Genomic DNA, 23,926 nt, shown 5'->3' on the forward strand with positions numbered 1-23,926 from the left:
ATTTTCTCATGTCTTAGCAAAGTTTTTATTTAAGTATTGAGTAATTTTTAATTTTGGTAAAGATTTAATTTTTTGTTTATCTTTTTATATGTTAACATTAATATAATCGTATTTTGTTAATTATGATAAGTCTTAACAACCAAATAAAATTAAATATACTGAAAATACTTTATTCATAAATTACATAATTTACATCATCAACTCTTTTACTAGTGTAATTGATATACATTTCGCTTTATATTTGCAAGTGTAAAAGTAATTTGATATACTTTGGATGGATGCTTGTAATTTTGATATTAAAAATCCTCTTAATTTGTATTTTTTTTATTCGAGGAATTTTTTTTTATTTTAATATGACTTTAAATACTTAATAAATACATGAATTGAATTTCATTAAGTATTTTAGGATTTTTGAATGCTTCTTACACTTACAAGAAATTATTTATTTGATGAATTTATAATAAAATTTATTAGATTAATTTTCATAATTTATTTTTGTTATTTCAAAATAAAAATCAAATTATAATACTTGTAGTGACACTATATTTAAAAAAACATTGTGAAGGTGAGAAACATAATTAAAACTATTATTATCAACAAAAATATATTACGTTACATCAAAATTAAGAAATGGTTGCATTGCAAAAGACAAAAAAAAAAAATAATAATAATAAAAAATATATATATATATATATAAATATTTTTACAAATTACAAAAAGTATATACTTAAACCATGTGAGCAGATGTATTTACATTTTTACCCAAACAAGTATTTTTATTTTCTATTTTTAGGTTGAATTACTTAGCCGGAGGCCAAGGGATGACACATGATGACGTGTCAAAAAACAATTGGGTGAAGGACCAAAGTGAACGCGGCAAAACCAAAGCACCCGTCTGTCGGTGTGGGCTTTGCTTCCCCGAAGAAGAAGAAGAAAGTCCCTTCCATTCGAAACAAATCCTCACAGCTATAGCGACGGGCAGCAGGTACGTCTAAAGAAAAGAAGTATGGATCTAAGGTGCCATCTCTCATTACTGCGACTTTTACTCTCCCTCCTCCTTTTCTCTCTTTATCCTCTTTCCCTCCACGCCCGCCAGTTCGTTCTCGTCCTCTCCCAGGACGACCTCAAAGACGCCCAGAACGACGACGCTTCCTCCCCCGATTCCGATGCTTCCTGGGACGACGACGACTTCGGCGGCACCCACGTTAGGCCAGACGACGAGCTCGATCCTGGATCATGGCGCCGGCTCTTCGAACCCTCTTCCACCCCCACCTCCACCTTCGACGACGGCACGCTCGGTTCCTACTACGCCGCCGTTGAGAAAATGATCTCCGCTTCGACCAATGGGGACGCCAGGATGATGGAGGAAGCCGCGGCTGAGATCGAGACGGCAGCAAATACGGAAGGTGATCCACACGCGCGGTCGGTGCTAGGGTTTTTGCACGGGATGGGGATGATGCTTGAAAGAAACAAAGCTAAAGCTTTTTTAAATCATTATTTCGCTGCAGAAGGTGGCAATGCCCAGTCCATGATGGCTTTGGCTTATACTTACTCGCGACAAGACGTAAGCTTTGTGTTTATTTTTAAGAAATTTCGAATCGCCTTTTGTGTTTGATTTTAATTTACCTGAGTAGTTGATATTTTCAAAATTTTCAGATGTATGAAAAAGCGGTTAAATTATATGCTGAATTAGCTGAAATAGCAGTAAACAGTTTTTTGATATCCAAAGATTCACCGGTGATCGAACCGGTTAGGATACACAATGGGGCAGAGGAGAATAAGGAAGCTTTAAAGAAGTCAAGAGGGGAAGACGATGAGGATTTTCAGATATTGGAATATCAAGCACAGAAAGGGAATGCTGGTGCTATGTACAAAATGGGTCTTTTTTACTATTTCGGATTGAGAGGGTTGCGCCGTGATCATGCCAAGGCTTTGATGTGGTTTCTGAAAGCTGTGGACAAAGGGGAGCCCAGGTCTATGGAACTTCTTGGTGAGATTTATGCTAGAGGAGCTGGGGTTGAAAGGAATTACACCAAGGCTCTTGAATGGCTCTCACTTGCGTCGAAACAGGGGCTTTTTTCAGCCTATAATGGGATGGGTTATTTATATGTTAAAGGCTATGGGGTGGAGAAGAAGAACTACACCAAAGTATGTTCATTTCTCTGCTCACTGCATAAATTTCTTGATTACTATTTCTGTATTGTTATCACGTGTCTAGTGTTTCTACTTCTTTTGGTGGCTTCATATGACTTAAAAATTACAGGTTCTTGTCTTTTGTTTCAACAGTAATCTTCACATAGCTGGAAGGTTACGCTTCACTATGAATTATCTTCCTACTCAATGCTGGCTCTGTTTTATAGTTTTTCTCCTTATGGATTGTTTTGAAGATTGAAACTTATGGCGAACAATGATCCTGAATTCCATTTTTCAAGCTGTGCTTTCATCAACTACTAATCTGGAGTTATTGTGATGAGTCAGATAAAAGATGGTGCATGCTTCAGATTTTGTAGCTTTTATAACTAACATTGGAGATAATTATTCACAGATGGGGTTTACATAGTTTTGAATCTGGGAACAGTAATACTAGCTGAGAATTTAATGGAATTTTTTTTTGAAAAAAACAAGAAAGAAAAGAATTTTCCAGACTCCAGACCCCTTAAGAAAAAAAAAAAAAACTGATATATGTGGTTTATCGTTAGTATGTTAATTGTAGAGTTTTGCCAGAAACTGATTCCTTTTTTATGCAGGCAAAAGAGTACTTTGAGAGGGCCGCTGATAATGAGGATGCTGGCGGGCACTATAACTTGGGGGTAATGTACCTTAAAGGGATTGGAGTGAAGAAAGATGTGAAGATTGCTTGTAAATGTTTTATTGTGGCAGCTAATGCAGGTCAACCAAAGGCGTTTTATCAGTTGGCTAAGATGTTTCATACGGGTGTTGGGCTTAAAAAGAATCTTCCTATGGTAAATACTATGGTTTATGCTTATAGTTGCTGTTTTCTAATTTTTACCTTGTTATGAGTCCTATATCTTTATGAATGACATTCTTAAACTCCCTTGTGCTTAACTTAAAGGTTTCTAGCTTGGTACCGGAAGAATTTTCCCTTTTGTCATAATTTTTCACCTTGTGAAGTTGCTGGTTGCATATTTTTCATCCATGCTCTAATTTTCACCCTTGTCCTAATTTCTATTGGGGTTGAGGGTTAACAAATGCAGCATGCTGCAGTATTTCAATATTCTCGTTTATCTTTCTATTATAAGCAAAAGATAGGTTTGACTTATCAAGGTCCTTTGAGTACTTAGATTTGCTTGATTTTGGACCTAAATGAGGAATTTCGTTTAATTTTCTCTTAAAATAACTTGGTTTTAACTGGTAAATATGTGGTTGCCTGTTATGCTAAGAAGTACCATACATAGCAAAAGAAATGATTTGAATGCTAAAGATTGTCCTAGAACAGTTGAATGTTATTTTACATGCCACAAGCTAGATTGCTGCTGTCCATGACTGGTATTCTGGTTGTGATGATAATATTTAATTTCTTGACCTGACAACTTGATGGAAAATGGGACTGCTTTCCTCACTTCTAGCCATGCTTTTCTTTTTGACGGGCCTAAAACCAAAAAGGAAAACAAATTTCTGAGAGTTGTAAAAATATGTGACACTCATAAGTTTTAATCAGTTAAAAGAAGTCACAATAAATGTAACTAACCTTTACTATATTTAATGTGTGCATTGTGACATGAATCCTTTTGAATCATGAATGGTTCTAATGTACATAAGCTCCCATGTACTTGAATTTGATCTTTTTCTGATTCTTTTTTCAGGCTACTGCATTGTACAAACTAGTTGCTGAACGGGGACCATGGAGTTCGCTGTCTAGATGGGCACTTGAATCATACCTCAAAGGTGATGTGGGCAAGGCATTCCTCTTGTATTCTAGGATGGCTGAGCTAGGCTATGAGATAGCACAAAGTAATGCTGCATGGATCCTTGACAAGTATGGTGAGCGCAGCATGTGCATGGGTGAATCTGGGCTTTGCACTGATGCAGAAAGGCATCAACGTGCTCATTCGTTGTGGTGGCAAGCCTCTGAGCAGGGTAACGAACATGCTGCATTGCTTATTGGGGATGCATATTACTATGGTCGAGTATGTATCTGTAGTCTATATAGATAAGACATTATCTGGTTTTCTTGGGTATTGCTTTGTTATTGCTCTGCTGAAGTTTCCTATAACTATATCGTTTCTCTTTTAGGGAACTGTGAGGGATTATGAGCGTGCAGCAGAAGCTTACATACACGCGAAATCCCAATCTAATGCACAAGCCATGTTCAACCTTGGATACATGCATGAGCACGGCCAAGGACTTCCGTTTGACCTCCATCTTGCCAAGCGTTACTATGATCAAGCGCTAGAGATAGATCCTGCAGCAAAGTTGCCTGTCACGCTCGCTTTAACAAGTTTGTGGATACGAAAGAATTATGCTGATAGTCTCCTGGTGAGTTGCTCTTTGTGGCATATGCTCCCTCTACCTTTTGAACAATGTCCGAAGATCAGACAAAATTCTGTTCAATCTTCAATCACAATTATGTTCCTTTCACTTGGTCAAAATGCTTGCAATTGCACACAAGTTGGAATTTATAGTTTGACATTTCCCCATCAATTGAGGTGCTCACCTTGTTTTGCATTCCATCTCCAAGAAATGCAAAAGTTTTTATTTAACTTTAAAACCGGAACTAGTTACTGTGCTTAAGTTCTTCAACCCCTGTGAATGCAGCTTGGTAGTCAATACATATTGATAATGAACATAATATCGTTTCATGCAAGTTAGGTTGATAGCTCTTTGATCTGCTGTTTGGGACAGTGATCAGATATTTCTGCTGAGACTTGTGTGAACACACATGGACTTCAAAATTGTTTTTGCATCTTATGGAGAGAAAATAGCCTCAACAACTTTGTTTACTTATGTTCCATTGATTTTTAGCATTTTTTTCATTCTCATTAGGTTGGTATGTGGAAGAAAACCAAGTTATTCCCTTTTTCTTGAAAATCATGCATAGAAATGTTTTATGATAGATTGGAACTTAAATAAGAAAAGGAAAAATTCAAAAAACAAACACAGGTTTAGAAGGGATTTTCTCGTTTTTAGCTAGTCTTTTGCTGTTACATCCAGTAATGAGTTTCAATACTGATGGCGTCAAAAATAATCTTAAAAGAGTTATAGCATTTCATATAATTTTTTGTCAGTAGTGGAAGAAAAGAAGGAAATCTTGAAAATGTATAGTTATTGGTACAAGTTTGGTAGATGAATGCCAAGTGTTTTTTTATTCCTTCTGCCTTAAAGTCAAGAAAATGAGTCAGTCAGATATAAGTGCTGGATTTCCACCAGTTGTTCTAGTTAATCCCCTGACTCATTGCTTTGTGTTTTTTATTATTAGGTCAACATAGTCGATTCCCTGCCTGAAGTCTATCCAAAAGTGGAAGAGTGGGTGGAGAATGTGATAATGGAGGAAGGAAATGCTACAATTTTGACTCTCTTTGTGTGTCTACTCACTGTTCTATACCTTAGGGAGCGGCAACGCAGACATGCTGCTGGGGAGGTGGCCCTGCCTAATGAGCATGATTTACCTGCACCCCACTAATGGTATTCAGGTTACATGTGGTTTTTTGGGCTGTCATCTGAAAAGTTAATTTCCATAGCAATACATACCCATGTACAGGTCGGTCGGCTTCTTTGGCTTGGTTGTAGAGATCTCCCTATATTGATTTGATTGTACCGTAAGAGATTTTTTTCAAGTCGAAACAGCTCTGTGCCTCACTTAGTTTGGTAAGATTTATATGAATCAAACAATATAGCTCTTCAATAGCAACACACGGATGAGAGTTATTACTTAACATGACTTGTTTTGATGCCATATGTTAAGTACAATTCGATGAGATTTATTTCGAAATATAACATCATGATACCTTCCACGATCAAAGTTATTACATTCAATGAGATTTATTTCGAAATGCCACAAGTTGGAGTTATTACAAAATCTTGACATGAGGGGAAATCAAAACTGTAGCAACACATGACAAATGCCAAAGTTGATGATATATGTGCTTTAAAATTCGATACTGCATGCCAAATTTTAGGCGCTTCTAGTGTTATATCAGTATAATGGGGGGAAACCAAGGATGGAAAGACAAATGCCTATTTTTTCTTTTAAATACAGGCAAAATAATATCATATTTATAGAATCCTCAGTGATATAGTAGATAATACAAGTAATTTACCAGTGAGAGTTCCTCTGGATACCAATCCATTGCAGTCAAACTTGTTGACCAACAAGCTTGGTGTCACAGATCTTACAGCACTTGAGGTAATGAGATATCAAGCAACACTGCACCCATGGTGGATTTCTAGCAGCATCCTTAATTTCCTTGCCATCAGCACTTATAGCTACTCCAAGCAATTTATTTAACTTGCTACTCAAAACATCCGCCGACAAATAACCATTGAAAAATTTCTCCTATCACAGATGAAGAAATGCAGTTAAAAAGGAATCCAATAATATAGAAGAGCCTTGAGAAATGCATAAGTATAGTCAACTTCAATTTCACAAGACAGATGATATTTTTACAAAATTAAAATCAGCAGATGCACCACACTTGAAGTTTGTAAGCAGATGTTGAGCTGAAGAAAACAATAGGAGGATTTCCAGAAAAGGCTTCTGAAAATGAATTTTTCCTACTACTAAGGCTAATTTGTGTTTGAGACACTTGTTAAAGAAAATCATATCATGCAGGTATTGGTCATGGCACAATTTACAAGGGAAGAACCTTATAGCTCAAGCTTAGAAGGAAAACTTTCTTTTGGGTATTGGCATCAGAGACTGAACATAAGAATGAATCTAGCTGCTTTGGGTAAAAGGGAGTGTTTTTAAAACTCTTCTCTTTCTATTCTTCAATTTTCATTTGGATTTACATTTGGGGAGTAGGAGTCAACTATTGGATGAAGACTGTTATTGAAATTTACAATCATGATTCTATTTTGCATGTATATAAATGCGGAGGAATGGTAGAATCATGTCCTTACCCCATCTTCAGCATAAGCAAAAGCATGAATTCTGGCAGTTGGATCTTCTACAGTGAACCTAACCCTATAAGTTCCACGAGGAGAGCAGAAATCCTCAACTTGCCATGGAATTGCCGCTACAAACCGTACTACACACCTAAATTTCTTTCTTACCTGTAAGGTTACCAAGCACAATGTTAAACAATATTCTCTGAATTTATGCTTCCATTGCTTTCATGTTTAAATATAACTATCCCCTTTCTGGAAACATGCTAAGTCTACCCCCCTTTTGACCCAATTCAACACTTCCTTCCTGAGACCATCAGCTACTTTATATACATAAAGACCAATGGAGAAGGGGAGGATATGGATCCCTGCTCAAGTATTCAAGGCCTTGCCACAACATGACAGGTGCCTTCTTCCACTTCCCCTTCTGCCAAAAAGATAAAAAGGGTAAAACCATCTAGAGCTCAGTCCTCTCTACTTAAGATGGTGCTTAGCAGACTCTATTAGGTATAGCAACCAATCAGATGGCAGATTCACCAATCAGCTTTCTATATATACCAAGACATCAAGACAAAAGGAGAGGATTAGTACCCAAAAGAATGGGTCAGAACTACTTTTTTTTTTCAAAAGAAAGAAAAAGGAAAATTAGAGACAATTGCAAACAACAAAGAAGAAAACTATCTACGCCATCACAAGACAGTACACAACCAGGGCTCAAACCACTCAGACCATCCTGCCACCCACTGCCAGTTGGAATCAACTTCCACCATCACAACCACCAACTACAACCATTAAACAGCAAAAACTGCAGACACCCAAAAATCTGTACACTCACCAAATTATTGCAGCCAAAAGTTTCAAATTTCAACTAATTCAGAACAAACTCAACTCCCCCAACAAATCTTGAAAGACCCATAATGTAGGTCGTGTGTGAGGGACGAAAAGAGGTTGTGGATGATTCGAAAGGGTTTCAAAGGTGTCTGACGGTATTTTGAGCATTATGTGGTCCCTTTGGCATTTTCCAGCTGGTCGAAATGAGTCCCATGCAAAAGTAATGTATGAAATTGGCTTGGGTTGGATCCAGGGGGGGGGGGGGGGGGGGGGGGGGGGGCAACTATTTCTGGGTGTTTTCAAGAGGGTTTTGTAATTACTCTATTGCTTTCTAAGGAATGACAATATCGAAAGATATTAAAAGGAACTCGTTGACATCCAACTATTTAGATGTAGGGTTTGAAAATAATAAACAGAATCATAAATATAAATGCCCAAAATATAAAAGTGCCTCTTTTTTCAAAGATGGAGGGAACAAAAGAAAGAAGAATCTTCAATCAAATATTAAATCATCACCAACCTAATAAGTGCAACAATGAACATAATTGTTTTGATTTCCATATAGTTACCAGGTCAATTGGTACATTCTACTTCTTTTAACAAAATAGCCATCTCCATATGATCAAAAGATACTCAAGGGTGTGATACCTTTCGACAAGTGAGAACATCCATCAATGTCGCAAATGGCACATCATCGCAGCTAACCTCTGAGGAAGGACACACAAAAATAAAAGCTAAACTATCAGTCATCATTGCCGTCGGGGTTCCAGGAAAAATGAGATAACTGTGTCCAGGAGATTGAATCAAATATGCCAATAAATCAAAACTTAAAACAACTAATAGATTCACTAACAACATGAAACCTGTGATTCTTGACGGCCATGGAAAGCTCCAGTATGGCATCCGCTCCAGTTTGCATGATAATCGGTGATCATAATTGCTGACATAAATATATTAAACGAGTGAGATATTGAACTTCCAAAACAAACAACAGTCACAAGAGAATAAAATCTATTTCTTTAACAAGGCGTTACATGAAACTAAAAATATCACCTCTGACGCTCAGATATGAGCGTATCCTCATTTGGCATATCTTGGATTTTTGTAGATGGTGTCAACACACCATACCATAATCCTTCACGCACTTTGCATGGTACATTAAAAAGTTTCACCCATTGACCAATTTTCAGCAACTGAAGAATATACTTTCTGCAGTTTTCATCAATGGTCACCCTTAAGATAGTTCCAACGGTAGGAAATGTACATAGCACATCTCTTGATAAAGGCAAAGGTTCCAAATGTAAAGGCAGCTGGTTATGCATTTCATCTTCCAGCCTGTGGAGTAGCCATTTATATGAATTATTAAAAAAGAATCAACCAGACACAGCTAACATCAATCTTGCGTTTGCAAAACTAAACCCCATTCATTTAGGCAGGAGTCATTAATGAAGTTAAAAACTGTTGACAGACCAAGTTTTAATTTTAAGAAGATATTATGCCACAAAGGTGGCAAGGCATGCAGATGTACTCCCTCCGAAGTAGGCCAAAGTGGTAACAATAACAATAAAAACAGATAACGGCTAGCTTATTCAGACCCAATACCTAACTATGCACAAATGCAAATGACTATTTTCAATTTTTCAGTTTTTGAATAAAAATTGAAAGGAAAAAAAACATTGGTTAATAGAAAAATCATTTGTCAAGTATAGGAATATAAAGGTAACTATTTGAGAAGGTCTCAATACATGCTACATAAATGCATATTAGCACAGCAATGGAAGGAAAAGTTAGCTTGCTTTTTGCTATTTAATTTTAGCAAATTCAAAAAAATATCAAGTGTAAGGACAACTTTGTACTTTGGCTATATTTTTGGTAATGTAGAAACTCTAAGGCTTTCTTTGTAGGAAGGATAGGAAGAGGTAAGGGCCAAAAAACTTTTAGTCCAATGGTTAACCTACTAAGTGGATATGAAACCTAACCATTACATTACAAAATTTTCCATCCTTACCCATTTTTATCTTTCTAATGAAGCAAGGTCTAAGGTTCTAGAAGTTACCAAAATTCCAATATCAATCTCCTTAAGTGGGTCCCCAACTCATCTTCTGAAAGAGCTTTTCTACTCTAAAAGCTTTTCTACTTTTTAGTTTATTGGGAAGCTAATTTGGGATTTTAAGAACAGTTAAAAGTTGAAGTGACGTAGGCACATTTAGAATTTTATGTTATTTAATTTAGTTTTTCTAATTTTAATTGGTTTAGGATTTTATTTGCTTTATTCCATTTAGTTTGGGGTTCTTTTCCTATCTTTATTAGTATTTTTATACATTAAGCCTTAATTTATTTGAATTAAGATTACTATTCAATATTTGATTAAGATGCCTTTATTTATTTGAATTAGGATTACTATTCAATATTTGATTAAAATTTATCCTAGCTAGTATAAATAGGTGATCTTTGATAGAGGACTTATTGTTATTATTATTTTTGTTTATTCTGAATTTTTATTCAAGTGGTTTCTTTAAAACCTAATTATCCTTCTATTTTTTTCAAACACAATCAACCCCATTTAAACCCTAATTATTGAGTTCTAACTACCCTAAACCTTTTTGTTACACCAAGTGGTATAAAAGCAAATGATTCTACCATCCTACAAGGTTTTTTAGCTAAGAGACTATAGTTGGCCGAGGCAAAGATTGAGGTAAGGTTGTTGCTTCCACAAATAAAGGAGGTAGCAATTCTCAGATTCAATGTTTTACTTGTAGGGAGAAAGATACACTTTTTTCACTTGCCCACAACAAATGTGAACTAAACAAAATTAGGAGAAAAGTTAGAAATAGTTTATGATGAAGAGATAAAAGAAATTAATGTTCATTTTGCACAAGGTGAGTTTTGATAATACAAAGAGTAATGACAATAACAATCAATGAGGAAACAGAACATTGATGGAGGCAAAATATTTTTCACGTGTTGTTTGTAAAGGTAAAGTGTGTGATCTTGTCATTGACGAAGGAAGCATAAAAAATATTATTTCAAAAGAGGCGGTTGACAAATTAAAGCATCTTACAAGCAAACATCCTTATCCTTACAAGATTGGGTGGCTAAAAACAAGACACGAAATGTTAATAGTTACTCGATGTTTGGTGAAATTTATTATGAGAGGTAACTTGGATAATGAGGCTTTGTGTCATGTTGTGCCAATGGATGTTGATCATATGCTTGTTGGTAGACCTTGATTGTATGATCACGATATAGATCATAAGACAACCAAATACCTATTCCTTTTTTAAGGACAACAAGAGGTATACTTTATATCCTTTTAAAGAAAAAGATAAGCAATTGGCAACTTCAAGCCTTACAACTAGCAAAATCACTGGGTATTTATCTTTTAAATATTTTGAAGTTGAACGTAGTGAGATGAGAATTATATATGCTTTGCTAACTAAGTTTCTAAATTGTGATCATGTGGGTAAATCGCCTCAATATCCAACTAAAATTCAACAGCTATTGAAAAAGTTTAGAGAGTTGGTTAATTAAGATTTGCTGAAAAGTCTACCACCTCTAGGGAGCATCCAACATGCAATTGATTTGATAGCAGGAGTATCATTATCAAACCTGCCAGCATATAGAATGACACATGAGTTGCAAATCAATCATATTTTCAATGTTTCCAACTTGTATCCATTTGATGGATTTGATGAGACTGTATCTATTATAGATGCTCAAGTTCAACACCTTCTAGTTGATAAGGCTGAAGTTATTGAAGAAGTGTTAAATGTAAAAGAAGTTCGATCTAGATGAAGGAATCTATATAAACGATTTTTGGTGAAATGGCTTGATAAACTTGCTAATAAAAATATTTGGATTGCTTAAGAGAAATTGAAACCTTTCTATTTCAAATCTAACACTTGAAACCTTTCAATTCCTCTTCAGCAATCCAAGTGCTTTCATTAGCAAGTTTACCAAGACACTTCATCAAAAATTGTTTATATGGGTTCTCTCATCTAGATCGAACTTCTTTCACATTTCACACTTCTTCAATAACTTCAACCTAAGCAATTAAAAACTACTAAACTTGAGCGTTTATAGTAGATGCAATCCCATCAAATCCATCTAAGTTCAAAATATTGAAAATAGGACTGATTTGCAACTCAAATGGCATTCTATATGTTGGCAGGTATGGTAATGATACTCTTGGTACCAAATCAATTGCATGTTGAATGCTCCTCAAAAGTGATAGACTTTTTGGCAAATCCTTATTAACTAACTCTCTAAACTCCTTCAATAGCAACTGAATTGGATATCGAGGCGATTTACCCATCTGATCACTATTCGAAAACTTAGTTACCAAAGCATACAAAATTTGCATCTCACTTTTTTTCGCTTCAAAATTTTCACCTGATAAATAACCAGTAATTTTGCTGATTTGTTGCTTGTAGGGCTTGAAGTTGTCAATTGCTTAGCCTCTTCTTTAAAAGGATATAAAGTATACCTCTTATTTTTGTAAAAAAAATAGGTATTTGGCTTCATCTTATGATTCATATTGTGATCATACAACCAAGGTATATCAACAAGAATATGACTAACATTGACACATCACATAAAGCGTCATCATCCAAGTTACTTCTTATAGTGAATTTCACCAAATATTGAGTAGTTACCGATATCTCGTGTCTTTTCTTTAGCCACCCAATCTTGTAAGGATGAGGATGTTTATTTGTAGAAAGTTTCAATTTATCTATTGTCTCTTTTGAAATAACATTTTTCATGCTTTCTCCATCAATGACAAGATCACACTTTACCTTCACAAACAACACACGTGTGAAAAATACTTTGCCTCCTCCAATCTTTCACTTCCTCATTGATTATTGTTGTTATCACTCTTCGTACCATCAAGGACACCTTGTGCAGGATGAACATCAATTTCCTCATCTCTTCATCATATTCATCATAAACTTGTCTTAATTCTTCACTTAATTCCGCTAAGTTCACACTTCATTGTGGGCAACAAAAAGAAATTTGTCCCTTCTCTCCACCAGTAAAACATTGAATTTGAAAATTGTTGCCTTTATTTGTGGAAGAACCAAAACTGTTTTGTCTACCATAAAGCATTATACTCTTGCCTTTATCCTTCTTTTCAACATTGGTTACACCCCATTAGTTTTATTGGTTGTGGCAACCCCTCGATAATTTTGTTGGGATGTTTGATAACCTTGCCTTGCTCTAAAATTGCTTTGCCAATTAGTGCCATATAAGGGCTTTTTAACACCATAGTGTGAAACTCACTTTTTCACTACTCAAGCATATTGATAAGCATCTTCAATGTTGTACAAACAAACTACACCCACCTCCCAACAAGATGATAAGTAATTTTTTGTTACTTTTACTTAACCCAACTCGAATTGATATGTTCTTAAATTTCGATGTATACTCCTCAACAATTATGTTATTTTGCTTCAAACAATAAAATCTTTCATATAATTCCATAATATAATCAATAGGTAATAATTTCTTTTCATGTGCTCCCAAGTGTCGACTTTAAGCTTCCCTTGCCATGCACGTTGCTCTTCAACTCTCTTCCACCATTAAAGTGCAGCACCCTTCAATTTCAGTTTTACGAATAACACTTTTTGATTTTTGACATGAATTTCCTCAAAGTAATTTTCCAAACAGGCTTTCCAATCCAAATAATCCTCCACATGTAACTTGCCATGAAAATCAACTATTTCAATCTTGACTACACCATTTAAATCAAGGCATGTAGTAACCGATCCTCTGATCCAACTCTTGCCATTTGATTTGCAAGTCGATCTTTATAAGAAAGGTTCTCATTCTCAAATTTATCATCATCCTCGATCTTGAATCTCAAGGGGATTGTGGTCACCTTTCGAATTCTCCATTTGGCTCCCATTAGGTTCCTGACACTGCAAAGCTTGCACAGCCCAGGTCAAGTCATAAATCATTTTCCATATCTCAACCAACTCAATTTGTTGGGGTTGGTTGCCTCAACCTCTACCTTGACCAACCATAGTCTCCTAGCTAAAAATCCTTATAAGATAGTAAAATCATTTGTATTGATACCACTTGGTGTAGCAAAAACATTTAAGACAATTAGAACAAAACAATTAGGGCTTGAATGGGGTTGATTGTGTTTGGAACACTAAAAAGATAAATGGGTTTTAAAGGAACCACTTGAATAAAAAATCAGAATAAACAAATAATAATAATAATGATAGGTTCTCTATTAAAGATCACCTATTTATACTAGTTAGCATAAATCCTAATCATATATTGAATAGTAATCCTAATAAGAAATGACTTAATGTACTAAAATCTTAATAAAGATAAGAAAAAAATCACAAACTAAATACAATAAAGAAAATAAAATCCTTAACCAACTAGAATTAGGAAAATTGTTTTAAATAAAATACTAAATAAAATAAAATTCTAGATGCAGCTGCATCATCAAGCTTCTTTCAAGGTAGCAACTAGAGGGCTTATTAATATTTCAAACTTCCACTTTATCCTTCATGCTTAATAGAATTACAAATAAAATTACCCCATTGTATAGGAGTCAATTATGTTGTGATCTCTGTCAATCTCAAAGCTGCAGGCATAAAGATTTATGTTTTTCTTAATTATTTGATTGGCTTTTATTTTTTGTGTTGAACCTTACATGTTTCTAAGAGGGAAAAAAAAGTGATTATGGTCACTTGTGGATAAATTTATGGGAAGAAGATAAGTACAGTCATGAAACAAAAACCATCAATTCAATTATAAAAATGAACCCAGAAGCAAGTAGTTTTTAATTTGAATAATCAACCACCTCAAGTTGCCAACATAAGTGATACCTCAAAGTGAAACATTGCGGAATAAAATTACTAATACCTAATAGTCAATGAGAATTCACATTTGGCCAAACAAGTCCAGCACACCTTGCACACCTTAAACAATTAATTCACAATTTGTTGGGAATTAATTTATCTTTATTTAAAGTGCTTGCCTAGTGCAGTTTATCCTTTCTACCTAGTTCACAATTTAGTTTATACTCTCCCAGGAATGTGATTAAGTGCTCTATTGGTGTTTGGAAGAATAGACTGGATATATTGCTCAACATGCTAAATAATTTACCTATAAAAGTACTTCAGAATCACTTCTAAAAAAATACTTCCCTAAAATGCCTCTTTTTGTAAATTCAGCATTTGACAGCATTTTGACAAAATACAGTAAGTAAAACAGCTTTCTTCATCCTACAGTGCTTCTACAGTTAGTTTGGCAACACTATGTTAGCTTCTCTTTGCAGAACTTATCGAACAGCTCTACTCAAACAATACTTCCTACAAAAACTCCAGCAGGGCCAAGTAGGCTATAAGAGTTTAAGATGATCATTTATTTTTTTACCGGACAAGATTATTTGTGTTGCTAAGGTAGTTACCCATTTGAGAGTCCAAATCTTTGGAAGACAATGAATCAGTCTTCAAAGTTTCCATAAAGATCTATATGCTTATTATATTATGCAAGTTTCATATTTGACGAAGTTACGAATAATTACGTTAAACAAATATGGATGCCTAACATTTTGCTCCCTTGCAGTCTTTTCCTTTTCTCATTGTCTTCTAAATCTCCACAAACATTTCTTTCCACAATCGATCTGATTTTCAGTTTCCAAGTTTATATCAGAGTTCTATAACCTTAACATGTCACCCTTAATAACCGCAAAACTATACAATCATAAATATATCACAACCAACCTGCCACTGTTTACATAGCAACAATAGCACCCACAAGCTTCTTCTTCAATTGCATAACCACACTACCCCTTATAAATCTTGCACAAATTTCAGACCAATTTCAACCAATTAAACCTGTCCAATATATCCTAACTGCCAAAGTGCTCCAGCAAATATTCTTCACCGTCAGCAAGCCAAACAGCCTTAAAGCTGCCACTTTCTGCCTCTAAAACACTAAAATCAATCTCCCATATGTAGACATCAAGAAACCTAATTTTCTTACACATAGATAGGATAACATACAGAATTAGCATAACTGGCTTCATGTTGTTATGCAATCATTTAGGCTTTAAAATTTTCTTCTATCAAAACACACATAAGTCTTAAGAGAACTAACAGAAACTCTAATTACATGCACCACATGAGGGCTTCTACCTAAAATGTACCCATGCAAAACAACTGCCAGCTTTCAGCACTTAAGCTCATCAAACTCTTAAACTAACTCCTGAACCACAACCTCTTTTACCATGATTGGATACATAGCTTAATCTGAAGCTAAGATACACTCGTAAACATACTGGCATGGGCAATGCCCTCTATATATGATTCTACTAGAGAAAGAAATTAACAAATATAAGTCACTTAGACTCTGAATAACAAAGCAGAGCCTTTCCAATCATAAAATTAAAAGATACAATAACCTCTAGCTCCCAAAAGACATAAGAACACTAAGACTTCACTAGTCCTTCTTCATCACCATATACTTTACCATTACCACAGAGGTTCAATTGCAAATACACTAAGATATTAGGAACAACCATGTCTCTGTGATATAGATGCATATGGCAATTACTTGCAAAGTCGTCTTTCTTTTCAATCCAACCACCTTTAGTTTCTATGTATGTAAAATTAACAGCCTTAAGAGAGATCAGCAACTAGCCAAACTTTCTTCAAATGGAAAAGAGAGGCGAAAGGGGGCCTATGATGCGGTCAAGAAAACAGCAAGTTTTGAGCATAGCCACCAATGTGCAATCATTTGCTAATCCACCAGACTTATATTCACACTGCCTAAACCAATCTTCAAGTCAAACTGTCAAACTAGAGGTCTTGGGGGAGAGAGAACCAGTTAGCTTTACTAAATGCTGAACTAATTCGAGCCATTACATAAATTTTCAAAGAAAAGGGATCAAATATCTGCAAGTGTTAAAAAAAGCAGGCACTGAAACAGCAGGAGTCACAGTGCCGTATATGGCAAAGGCATAACCATATGCTTTGATTACATGTTGATGTATCAGAACTTCCATGGAAACATGTGTCAATGTTGCCAAGCAAAACTATAGGAATGCGAAGTCCCTCAAACCCTAGGGCTTACTTTACAGTCAAAGATTCAACATAAGTAGTAAGGAGCATTTAAAAGACACCAACTCACTTTCTATGAATACTGAGAGGTGGGGCATCAGTTCCATCCCAAAGAAAGACCATCCACTCATCTTTAGCAATTTCGCATATATGAAGTACCTTAGTATGGCCAAAGATAAATACGAGGATGGATCAGCACACCTTGAAATAATCAAAAAGCAGGATTAACTATGACTACTTTGGAAATATTTGAACTATATCAAGTACAAAAATATTATAGAGAAAACAAAGATATGGTTAGTACCTTGCAAGCTATATTTATCGTATCCACTTCATTGATCTCTCTCAACAAAATGAAGTTGATTGGCACTACCAAGCAAAAACATAAAAGAGGTGATGTTTTATATTGGGTAACAGGTATAAACAAATATGTGGCATCACAATTAGAGGTCAGAATCATCAAAGAAGGCAGTGCACGTGCATAACATTTAACATACAAATGCATGGAACCAAAATCCCACTTCATTGCTTTAGTGTAGCAAGTCAACATATTGGAGGATGACACGCGCATATACACACAAATATATATATATATATATATATGGCAGACCTTTTAGAAGAGTTAAAAAGGGGTAAATTCAGGAACTGTCCTTCTTAAGCTAATTTATATACGTAGACTTACATGATATTCTATGCTGACAATCTGATGCAGGCGCATCAAGAATTTTATTTTATTTAGTATTTTCGTTAGCTTAGGATTTTATTTTCTTTATTTTGTTTAGTTTGAGATTCTTTTTCCTATCTTTATTAGAATTTTAGTACTTTAAGTTTTTATTTAGGATTAGAATTATTATTTGATTAGGATTTATCTTAACTATTATAAATAGGTATCTTAGGTAGAAGATTATTATTATCATCTTTTGTTATTTTGAAAAATTTATTCAAGAGGTTTTTTTGAAAACCCAATTATCTTTTTATTGTTCCAACACAATCAACCCTATTCTAGTCCTAATTGTTGAGTTCTAATTGCCCTAAACCTTTCGGCTACATCACAATCGAAGTTCAAAGAGAAGAAGGCACACTGTTAAATACCAGTATATTATAAAAACTTTCAATCTATTCCTCATATCCAGCCACTTTGAGTCCACTACTTTAAAAAATTAAAACGTTATAAGAATTCTTCAAAAAGAATAGGCAGAGGATAGGCTTATCGCTAGTGGCTTAGTGTTAGTACAGCCCATCACTGCCCAAGCCCAGGCTAGCATGCAATATCACTTATGTTACTCCTAATATCAGAGCATGGCAAACTCCCTAGGATTTGCAGAAACCCTGTTAGTTTATACCTATGTGTTCAAACCACCACAATGAATTCAAACTTCCTTCAAGGACAAAATGAACTAGCATCAAGCTCTCTTAAACAGAGAATCAAACCCTGAAGGGCTTAAAGAAAAGAGGATGGGGGCTGAAGAAATCAACCTCAGTCTAGTGGACCACCCGTGAAAAGAAAGCTTGATGGCAAAATTTTAAATAGACAAGACCCCATAACCGAACACCAACCAAAAATGTTAAATAATTAAGTAAATATAAGCATCAAATTTAGAAAGGAGAAAATAACAATAAGTTTCTGAATTGTTCTGACTGAAAGTGAACCAAATGGAGAATATATATAAAACCAGCTTCAAAAAAGCAACTTATACCAATTTCAAACCATACACATTTCTTAGAGCATGAAAATGCAGATCGATGTTGATTGAGAAATTATCGTTATTTAAATTTAAAAGACATTTAACCCACAAGTTAGAGATGAAATATAGATTTCTTTTTATCATAGAAAAGGTGAAATATAGATATGCTAGCAAAGGAATTTACCAGTTACTTATTTAATGAGCAGTTGAGCATACCGTCAATAACCTTCGAATCAGCTAACCATTTTCTCAGGTCTGCTATTAGCTTTTCATCCTGTTCTCTTGCGTGAAATCTCAAGGAAACTTGATAAGGATGGAAACCTTCACCATTTTTCCCTTCATATAAAGCAAATGAAGAAAATCTTTTGTTGAATATAGCATATACATCTCCTTCATGGGTTTTCATCTGCAGAAAAGTAATTACCATTTTCAAACTAAATTTATAAAAGACAAACACTATTTGTGGACAGTGAAAAATATGAATGTAAATACAATTTTCTCTTAAAAAGTCTATAAAAAGGTAGAATAACTCATATATCAAGCTAACCTCTGTTCATACAACAAGAAATATTCATAGAAGATTAGATGAGATTAAGTCTCATGCCCTTCGTCTCATTTTCCCAATTTTATATTGACTTTTTGGCATTTAAAGACTTATTCTTCTAGCCAAAAAGGATGGCTTATTCTTTAAGGAAAAAAGAAAAAGAAAGTATATATTGATTAAATGACACACCAAAGAGAAAAAAAAAAGGAAAACAAGAGATATATAAGGTTTTGATCCTGCAAAAAAAAAAAAAAAAGGTTATATTGAAGCAAAATTTTCAAAGTAGAATCAAAGAAGAATATAAAGCTAAAACTAGAAACAGTCGAAGAAAACTTTTCTGTTTTGCTTTAGAAAATGTTAAAAACATAGTGATTTCTGTTAATGTTAAACCAATGTCAAAGATTTTCAAAGCCAAAAGAATGGTGATATTTGTGTTGATTTTTGGAGGAAAAAGTTTTCAAAAGAGGGGAATAGATGCAATGAGATGGGTACTTGAGTATTTAGGTTTTATTTGTAAATTGGAGTAATGAGACAAGGAGAATTGTTGTCAGAAACGTCCATTTGGCAGGTTAATGATAAAATGGTGTGACAAGGCATTGAGTTCCAATTTTTGTGTAACTTTTGACTACCAAAGCATATGGTCAAAGGCCAAACATGTATTTTAAAACAAGGGGGAGCCCAAGTGTCCTTTTGGGTGATCTCGGACAAGAGCCCGGTGGGGGAGAGCGGGGGGGGGGGGGGTTGGGGGGATGGGGGGGGTTGTATTTTACCCTGTCCCTCAGATTTTGAATCAATAAAGAGTCCATCTGAAAAGGCGTTGAAACTGAAAACAATGGTTGCTGGAAATTCTTGGAAGAAAGAAGATTTGGTTTTGATTGGTTAGTTGATGGGCTGCTGGGAACTGATAGAAGATATGGGCAAGAACCAAGTTGAAAGTCTCAAGAAAGGGGGTGTGATTTAGGTTGCAAGGAAGAGAATATACAATTTAAAATAGGAGGCTCTCGAGCAGTAAACAGTAATGCAAGAATAATGTAAAAAGAAAGATAGATAAGGAGGATGACGAAGAGAGATAGAAAAGCAACGATACATGCCTCCATAAATCAAAATACTCATAATTCCATTGATACTAAAATCTAAAGAATACATAGGTATTTATATTGAGTGCTAAACTACTGCAAAACCATTAGTAACAGAAACTAACTTGTAAACAAGTAAACAGCAAACTTGGGCTCCAAGAAAATAAACTTAACTCCTAAAAGTTCCATGATGAAAACTCAACAATTATTATAATTATTAAAGCAATAAAGTTTCTTCCTCCATTGTCTCATCACTTCCCCATTTCTCAAACCTAGCTGACCAAAAATGTCAAATCCTTAGTAGTCAGAATTTCTTCACTTTGTCCTACATTACCAATCACTTCAGAAGGTGCAGTCTTAGAAACTCAGAAAAATATAGTTTTTCAATCCTTTGATTTAATCAAACACTGCAAGATGCACACTAAATTCCTAATACCTTAACAGAAATTGCTCACAACAACAGCATAACAACCATATTTCAACAACCCAATGATTTCATAAAGCAAGTCAAAGCTCAAACTCTTAGAATAACTAGAATCCTTAGTATTATACATGCACGCAAGCCCACACCCACCTACAGCTAGTAGTCTATATGTATATGTGAATTTAAGGGGAAACACACATTGGAAGTATCTTGAAAGACTACATTTCTGCGAAAGTACTATTATGTGTATCTGATTCAGTTATAAGGAAATTCAGATGAAATAGCTAAAACATTGAAACTTGACTATTCAATTCTTCCCAATCCCCTTACCTTATCTAACAAAAAAAAAAAAGAAAGAAAAAGAAAAAACTTCAACAAAGTGTAGAACTCTTTTCATAAAAATTTAATAGTGAAATAGAAACTGATGTAGCCGAAAGGTTTAGGATAATTAGAACTCAACAATTAGGACTAGAATAGGGTTGATTGTATTGAAACAATAGGAAAATAATTAGGTTTTTCAAAGAAACCTTTTGAATAAATATTCAAAATAACAAAAGATGATAATAATAATTTTCTATCTAAGATCATCTATTTATAATAACTAAGATAAATCTTAATCAAATAGTAATCTTAATCCTAAATAAAAACTTAAAATACTAAAATTCTAATAAAAAAAGGAAAAGAATCTCAAACTAAACAAAATAAAGAAAATAAAATCCTACGCTAACGAAAATACTAAATAAAATAGAATTCTTGATATGCCTGCATCAGTCCCCTCGGGTTAGAAAAACTCGACTCTGACGAGTAGGCCTTAATACCCTCCTCATAGATGTCTAGATTTACTTGTTTCATTTCCTTTTCATTACCACCTTCAGCTTCAAAATTTTCAACAGATAGATACCCGGCAATTTTGCTGTTTGTGAGGCTTGAAGTTGCTGATTTCTTAGTCTCTTCTTTAAGAGGATATAAAGTATATCTCTTATTATCCTTGTAGAAGGAATAGATATTTAACTTTGTCTTATGGTCCATATCGTGATCATACAACCAAAGCCTACCAATAAAAATATGACCAACATCCATTGGCACAACATCACATAAAACCTCATCATCCAAGTTACCTCCATAGTGAATTTTACCAAATATTGAATATTTACTGGTACTTCGTGTTCCTTCTTTAGCCATCTAATCTTGTAAGGATGAAGATGTTTGCGTGTAGGAAGCTTCAATTTGTCTATCACCTCTTTTGAAATAATATTTTGCACACTTCCTCCATCAATAACGAAATCACACACTTTATCCTCACAAACAACATGCGTGCAAAAAATACTTCGCCTTCTCCAATCTTCTTCTTCCCCATTGATTGTTGTAGTCATCACTCTTTGTACCACCAAAAACTCACTTTATACAAGATACACATCAATTTCCTCTATTTCCTCATCATATTTATCATAAATGGGTTTTAATTCCTTCCTAAATTCTACTAAGTTTACCCTTCTTTGTGGGCAAGCAAAAGAAGTATGTCCCTTCTCCCCACAAGTAAAACATCGAACATGGAAATTGCTGGCTCCTTTATTTGTAGAAGAACCAGAAATTAAGAAAAAATGTAATTGAACCGGAGAGGTTCCAGAGAAAGATATATAGATAAGCAAGCTTTTTAATATTAAACAGAAGGCATGAGACAGAAAAACACTTTGGTTATCAGAATATACCATGACGCGAGAGAGGTGAATAATATCTCCGATGGAGGCAACCTGAGGAAGAGCATCCATATGTTGAGCAAATAGATGAACTGGAATCCCACATTTGGGATGTGACTCATCAATTATTTTTAGCTTACAGAAATAATCTGCAAAGAAACCATAAAGAAAAAACTAAGACCAAAATGAAATAAGTTTACAAATAGCCAGAAAATACCAGCTCTTTATCCCATTAAAAATCACAGCTTTCTTATTCGGATTATATTAAGAAATTCAGAAAGGATAGATATATAGTGGCAACTGGCTCAGCACGAACACCTTATAGCAACTTACATCATCCTACTACCAACCCAAGGAGCAGTAGCAGCCGTAAGACCGGCCTTTGTGTCATCACGGCCAGTCACAGATTGTAAAAACGAAAATGTATTCCCATTTAAAAAAAGAAAAACCACGAAAAGCTTTAATAGCGGCCGAAAAAGTTCAGAATCAACAGGTAAAATTTGGAACATTTGAACTCAAGCAATGAATCTCGATGGCGAGTAAAGAAATGGTAGTACCGGTGCCTTTGGTTTTCTGGGGCACACTGAAGTCAAGAATGGCGCCAATAAGGTTAACTTTCTGGTTGATGCAAGCGATGGCGTCCTCTATCTTAAGAAACTTGTAATCATCCATTTCTCTCTCCGTCCCTAGCTCTCTGCTAATCGCCAAATGCTTAGGGTTTATTTGTTTTTGGAGGGAACTGGATAGAGGTGTAGACAGGCCGAGGGCCGAGCAGCCTTGCCCAAGCTAGCCCCCCACTATTCGGAGTTTGAAGGAAATAAGATCCATTCCATTAAGGTTTCGGGTGAGTCCATGCCATTAGGCTCAAGATTTGAGGCCTGAGTCCATGGATTCCTTCGACGAGAGGAGCTCTTACGTTGTCTGTTGAGAAGGGGTTAATTTTAAAATATCTGAATTTAAATTTAATTTAAATTTAATTATTTATATTTTACACAAATTTATTAAAATTCAACACTTAATATGTCACGAGCCCTTAAACTCTAAAAATAAAAGTTAAGTAACCTATAAATTAAGAGTTCACGTTTTTAACTTTAAAGATAAATCTGATAGGTGGTGAAAAATTCATATTTATATTTTTAAAATTTATTTTATTTTTTAATAATGTAAAATCTGTAACATAATAATCAAACCTAATTATTAATACTCACAAAAAAATTGAACTAGATTTAGAATAAAAAATAAAAATAAAATTAATTTATTTATATTATTATTAAAAATTAAATTAATAAATCAAAATTAACTCATAAAAAATTGAAGTATTTAAAACAATTAAGGAATTTTAGTAAGTATTTTATTAATGATAAATAATTTATAAATAAAAAATAATATATAAAAAATTAAAATTTAATATTAAAATTGTTATTTATAATCAAATTTGAAAATTAGATACCCTACAATCACTACTCAAATCCGTGACAACTACTAATTTTATTATCCAAACTTTATATTAATCCTACTTAA

General features: G+C 34.5%; 2 protein-coding genes and 1 non-coding gene across 4 annotated transcripts; 1 reads left to right on the plus strand and 2 right to left on the minus strand.

Moving 5' to 3' along the window:
* Nucleotides 1-884: 884 nt before the first annotated feature.
* Nucleotides 885-5,869, plus strand: LOC18604337 (ERAD-associated E3 ubiquitin-protein ligase component HRD3A-like). The gene is made up of 6 exons (XM_018117863.2): nucleotides 885-1,564; nucleotides 1,657-2,148; nucleotides 2,748-2,963; nucleotides 3,825-4,148; nucleotides 4,255-4,497; nucleotides 5,438-5,869. The coding sequence occupies exons 1-6, from the start codon at nucleotides 1,007-1,009 to the stop codon at nucleotides 5,639-5,641; spliced, it is 2,037 nt and encodes a 678-aa protein (XP_017973352.2). The 5' UTR covers nucleotides 885-1,006; the 3' UTR covers nucleotides 5,642-5,869.
* Nucleotides 5,870-6,180: 311 nt separating this feature from the next.
* On the minus strand, nucleotides 6,181-23,157 carry LOC18604338 (protection of telomeres protein 1b-like). Of its 2 annotated transcripts, none has more exons than XM_007036751.3 (10): nucleotides 22,963-23,157; nucleotides 22,418-22,554; nucleotides 18,881-19,070; nucleotides 17,284-17,348; nucleotides 17,050-17,138; nucleotides 8,950-9,231; nucleotides 8,760-8,836; nucleotides 8,545-8,603; nucleotides 7,081-7,233; nucleotides 6,181-6,514 (listed from the first exon to the last, which is right to left on the minus strand). In XM_007036751.3, exons 1-10 carry the CDS (start codon nucleotides 23,075-23,077, stop codon nucleotides 6,314-6,316), a joined length of 1,368 nt encoding a protein of 455 aa, XP_007036813.1. In that variant the 5' UTR covers nucleotides 23,078-23,157; the 3' UTR covers nucleotides 6,181-6,313. The 2 variants fall into 2 exon arrangements, with proteins under 2 accessions (XP_007036813.1, XP_017973353.1); XM_018117864.2 differs by lacking the exon at nucleotides 22,963-23,157 and adding an exon at nucleotides 22,739-22,870.
* On the minus strand, nucleotides 22,706-22,804 carry LOC148763527 (small nucleolar RNA snoR113). The gene has a single exon (XR_016025620.1). It is a non-coding gene; the product is annotated as a small nucleolar RNA snoR113 (small nucleolar RNA).
* Nucleotides 23,158-23,926: the final 769 nt, after the last annotated feature.

The sequence above is a fragment of the Theobroma cacao genome, chromosome 3, assembly GCF_053813885.1.
Source record: "Theobroma cacao isolate CCN51 chromosome 3, ASM5381388v1, whole genome shotgun sequence".
Lineage (NCBI taxonomy): Eukaryota > Viridiplantae > Streptophyta > Magnoliopsida > Malvales > Malvaceae > Theobroma > Theobroma cacao.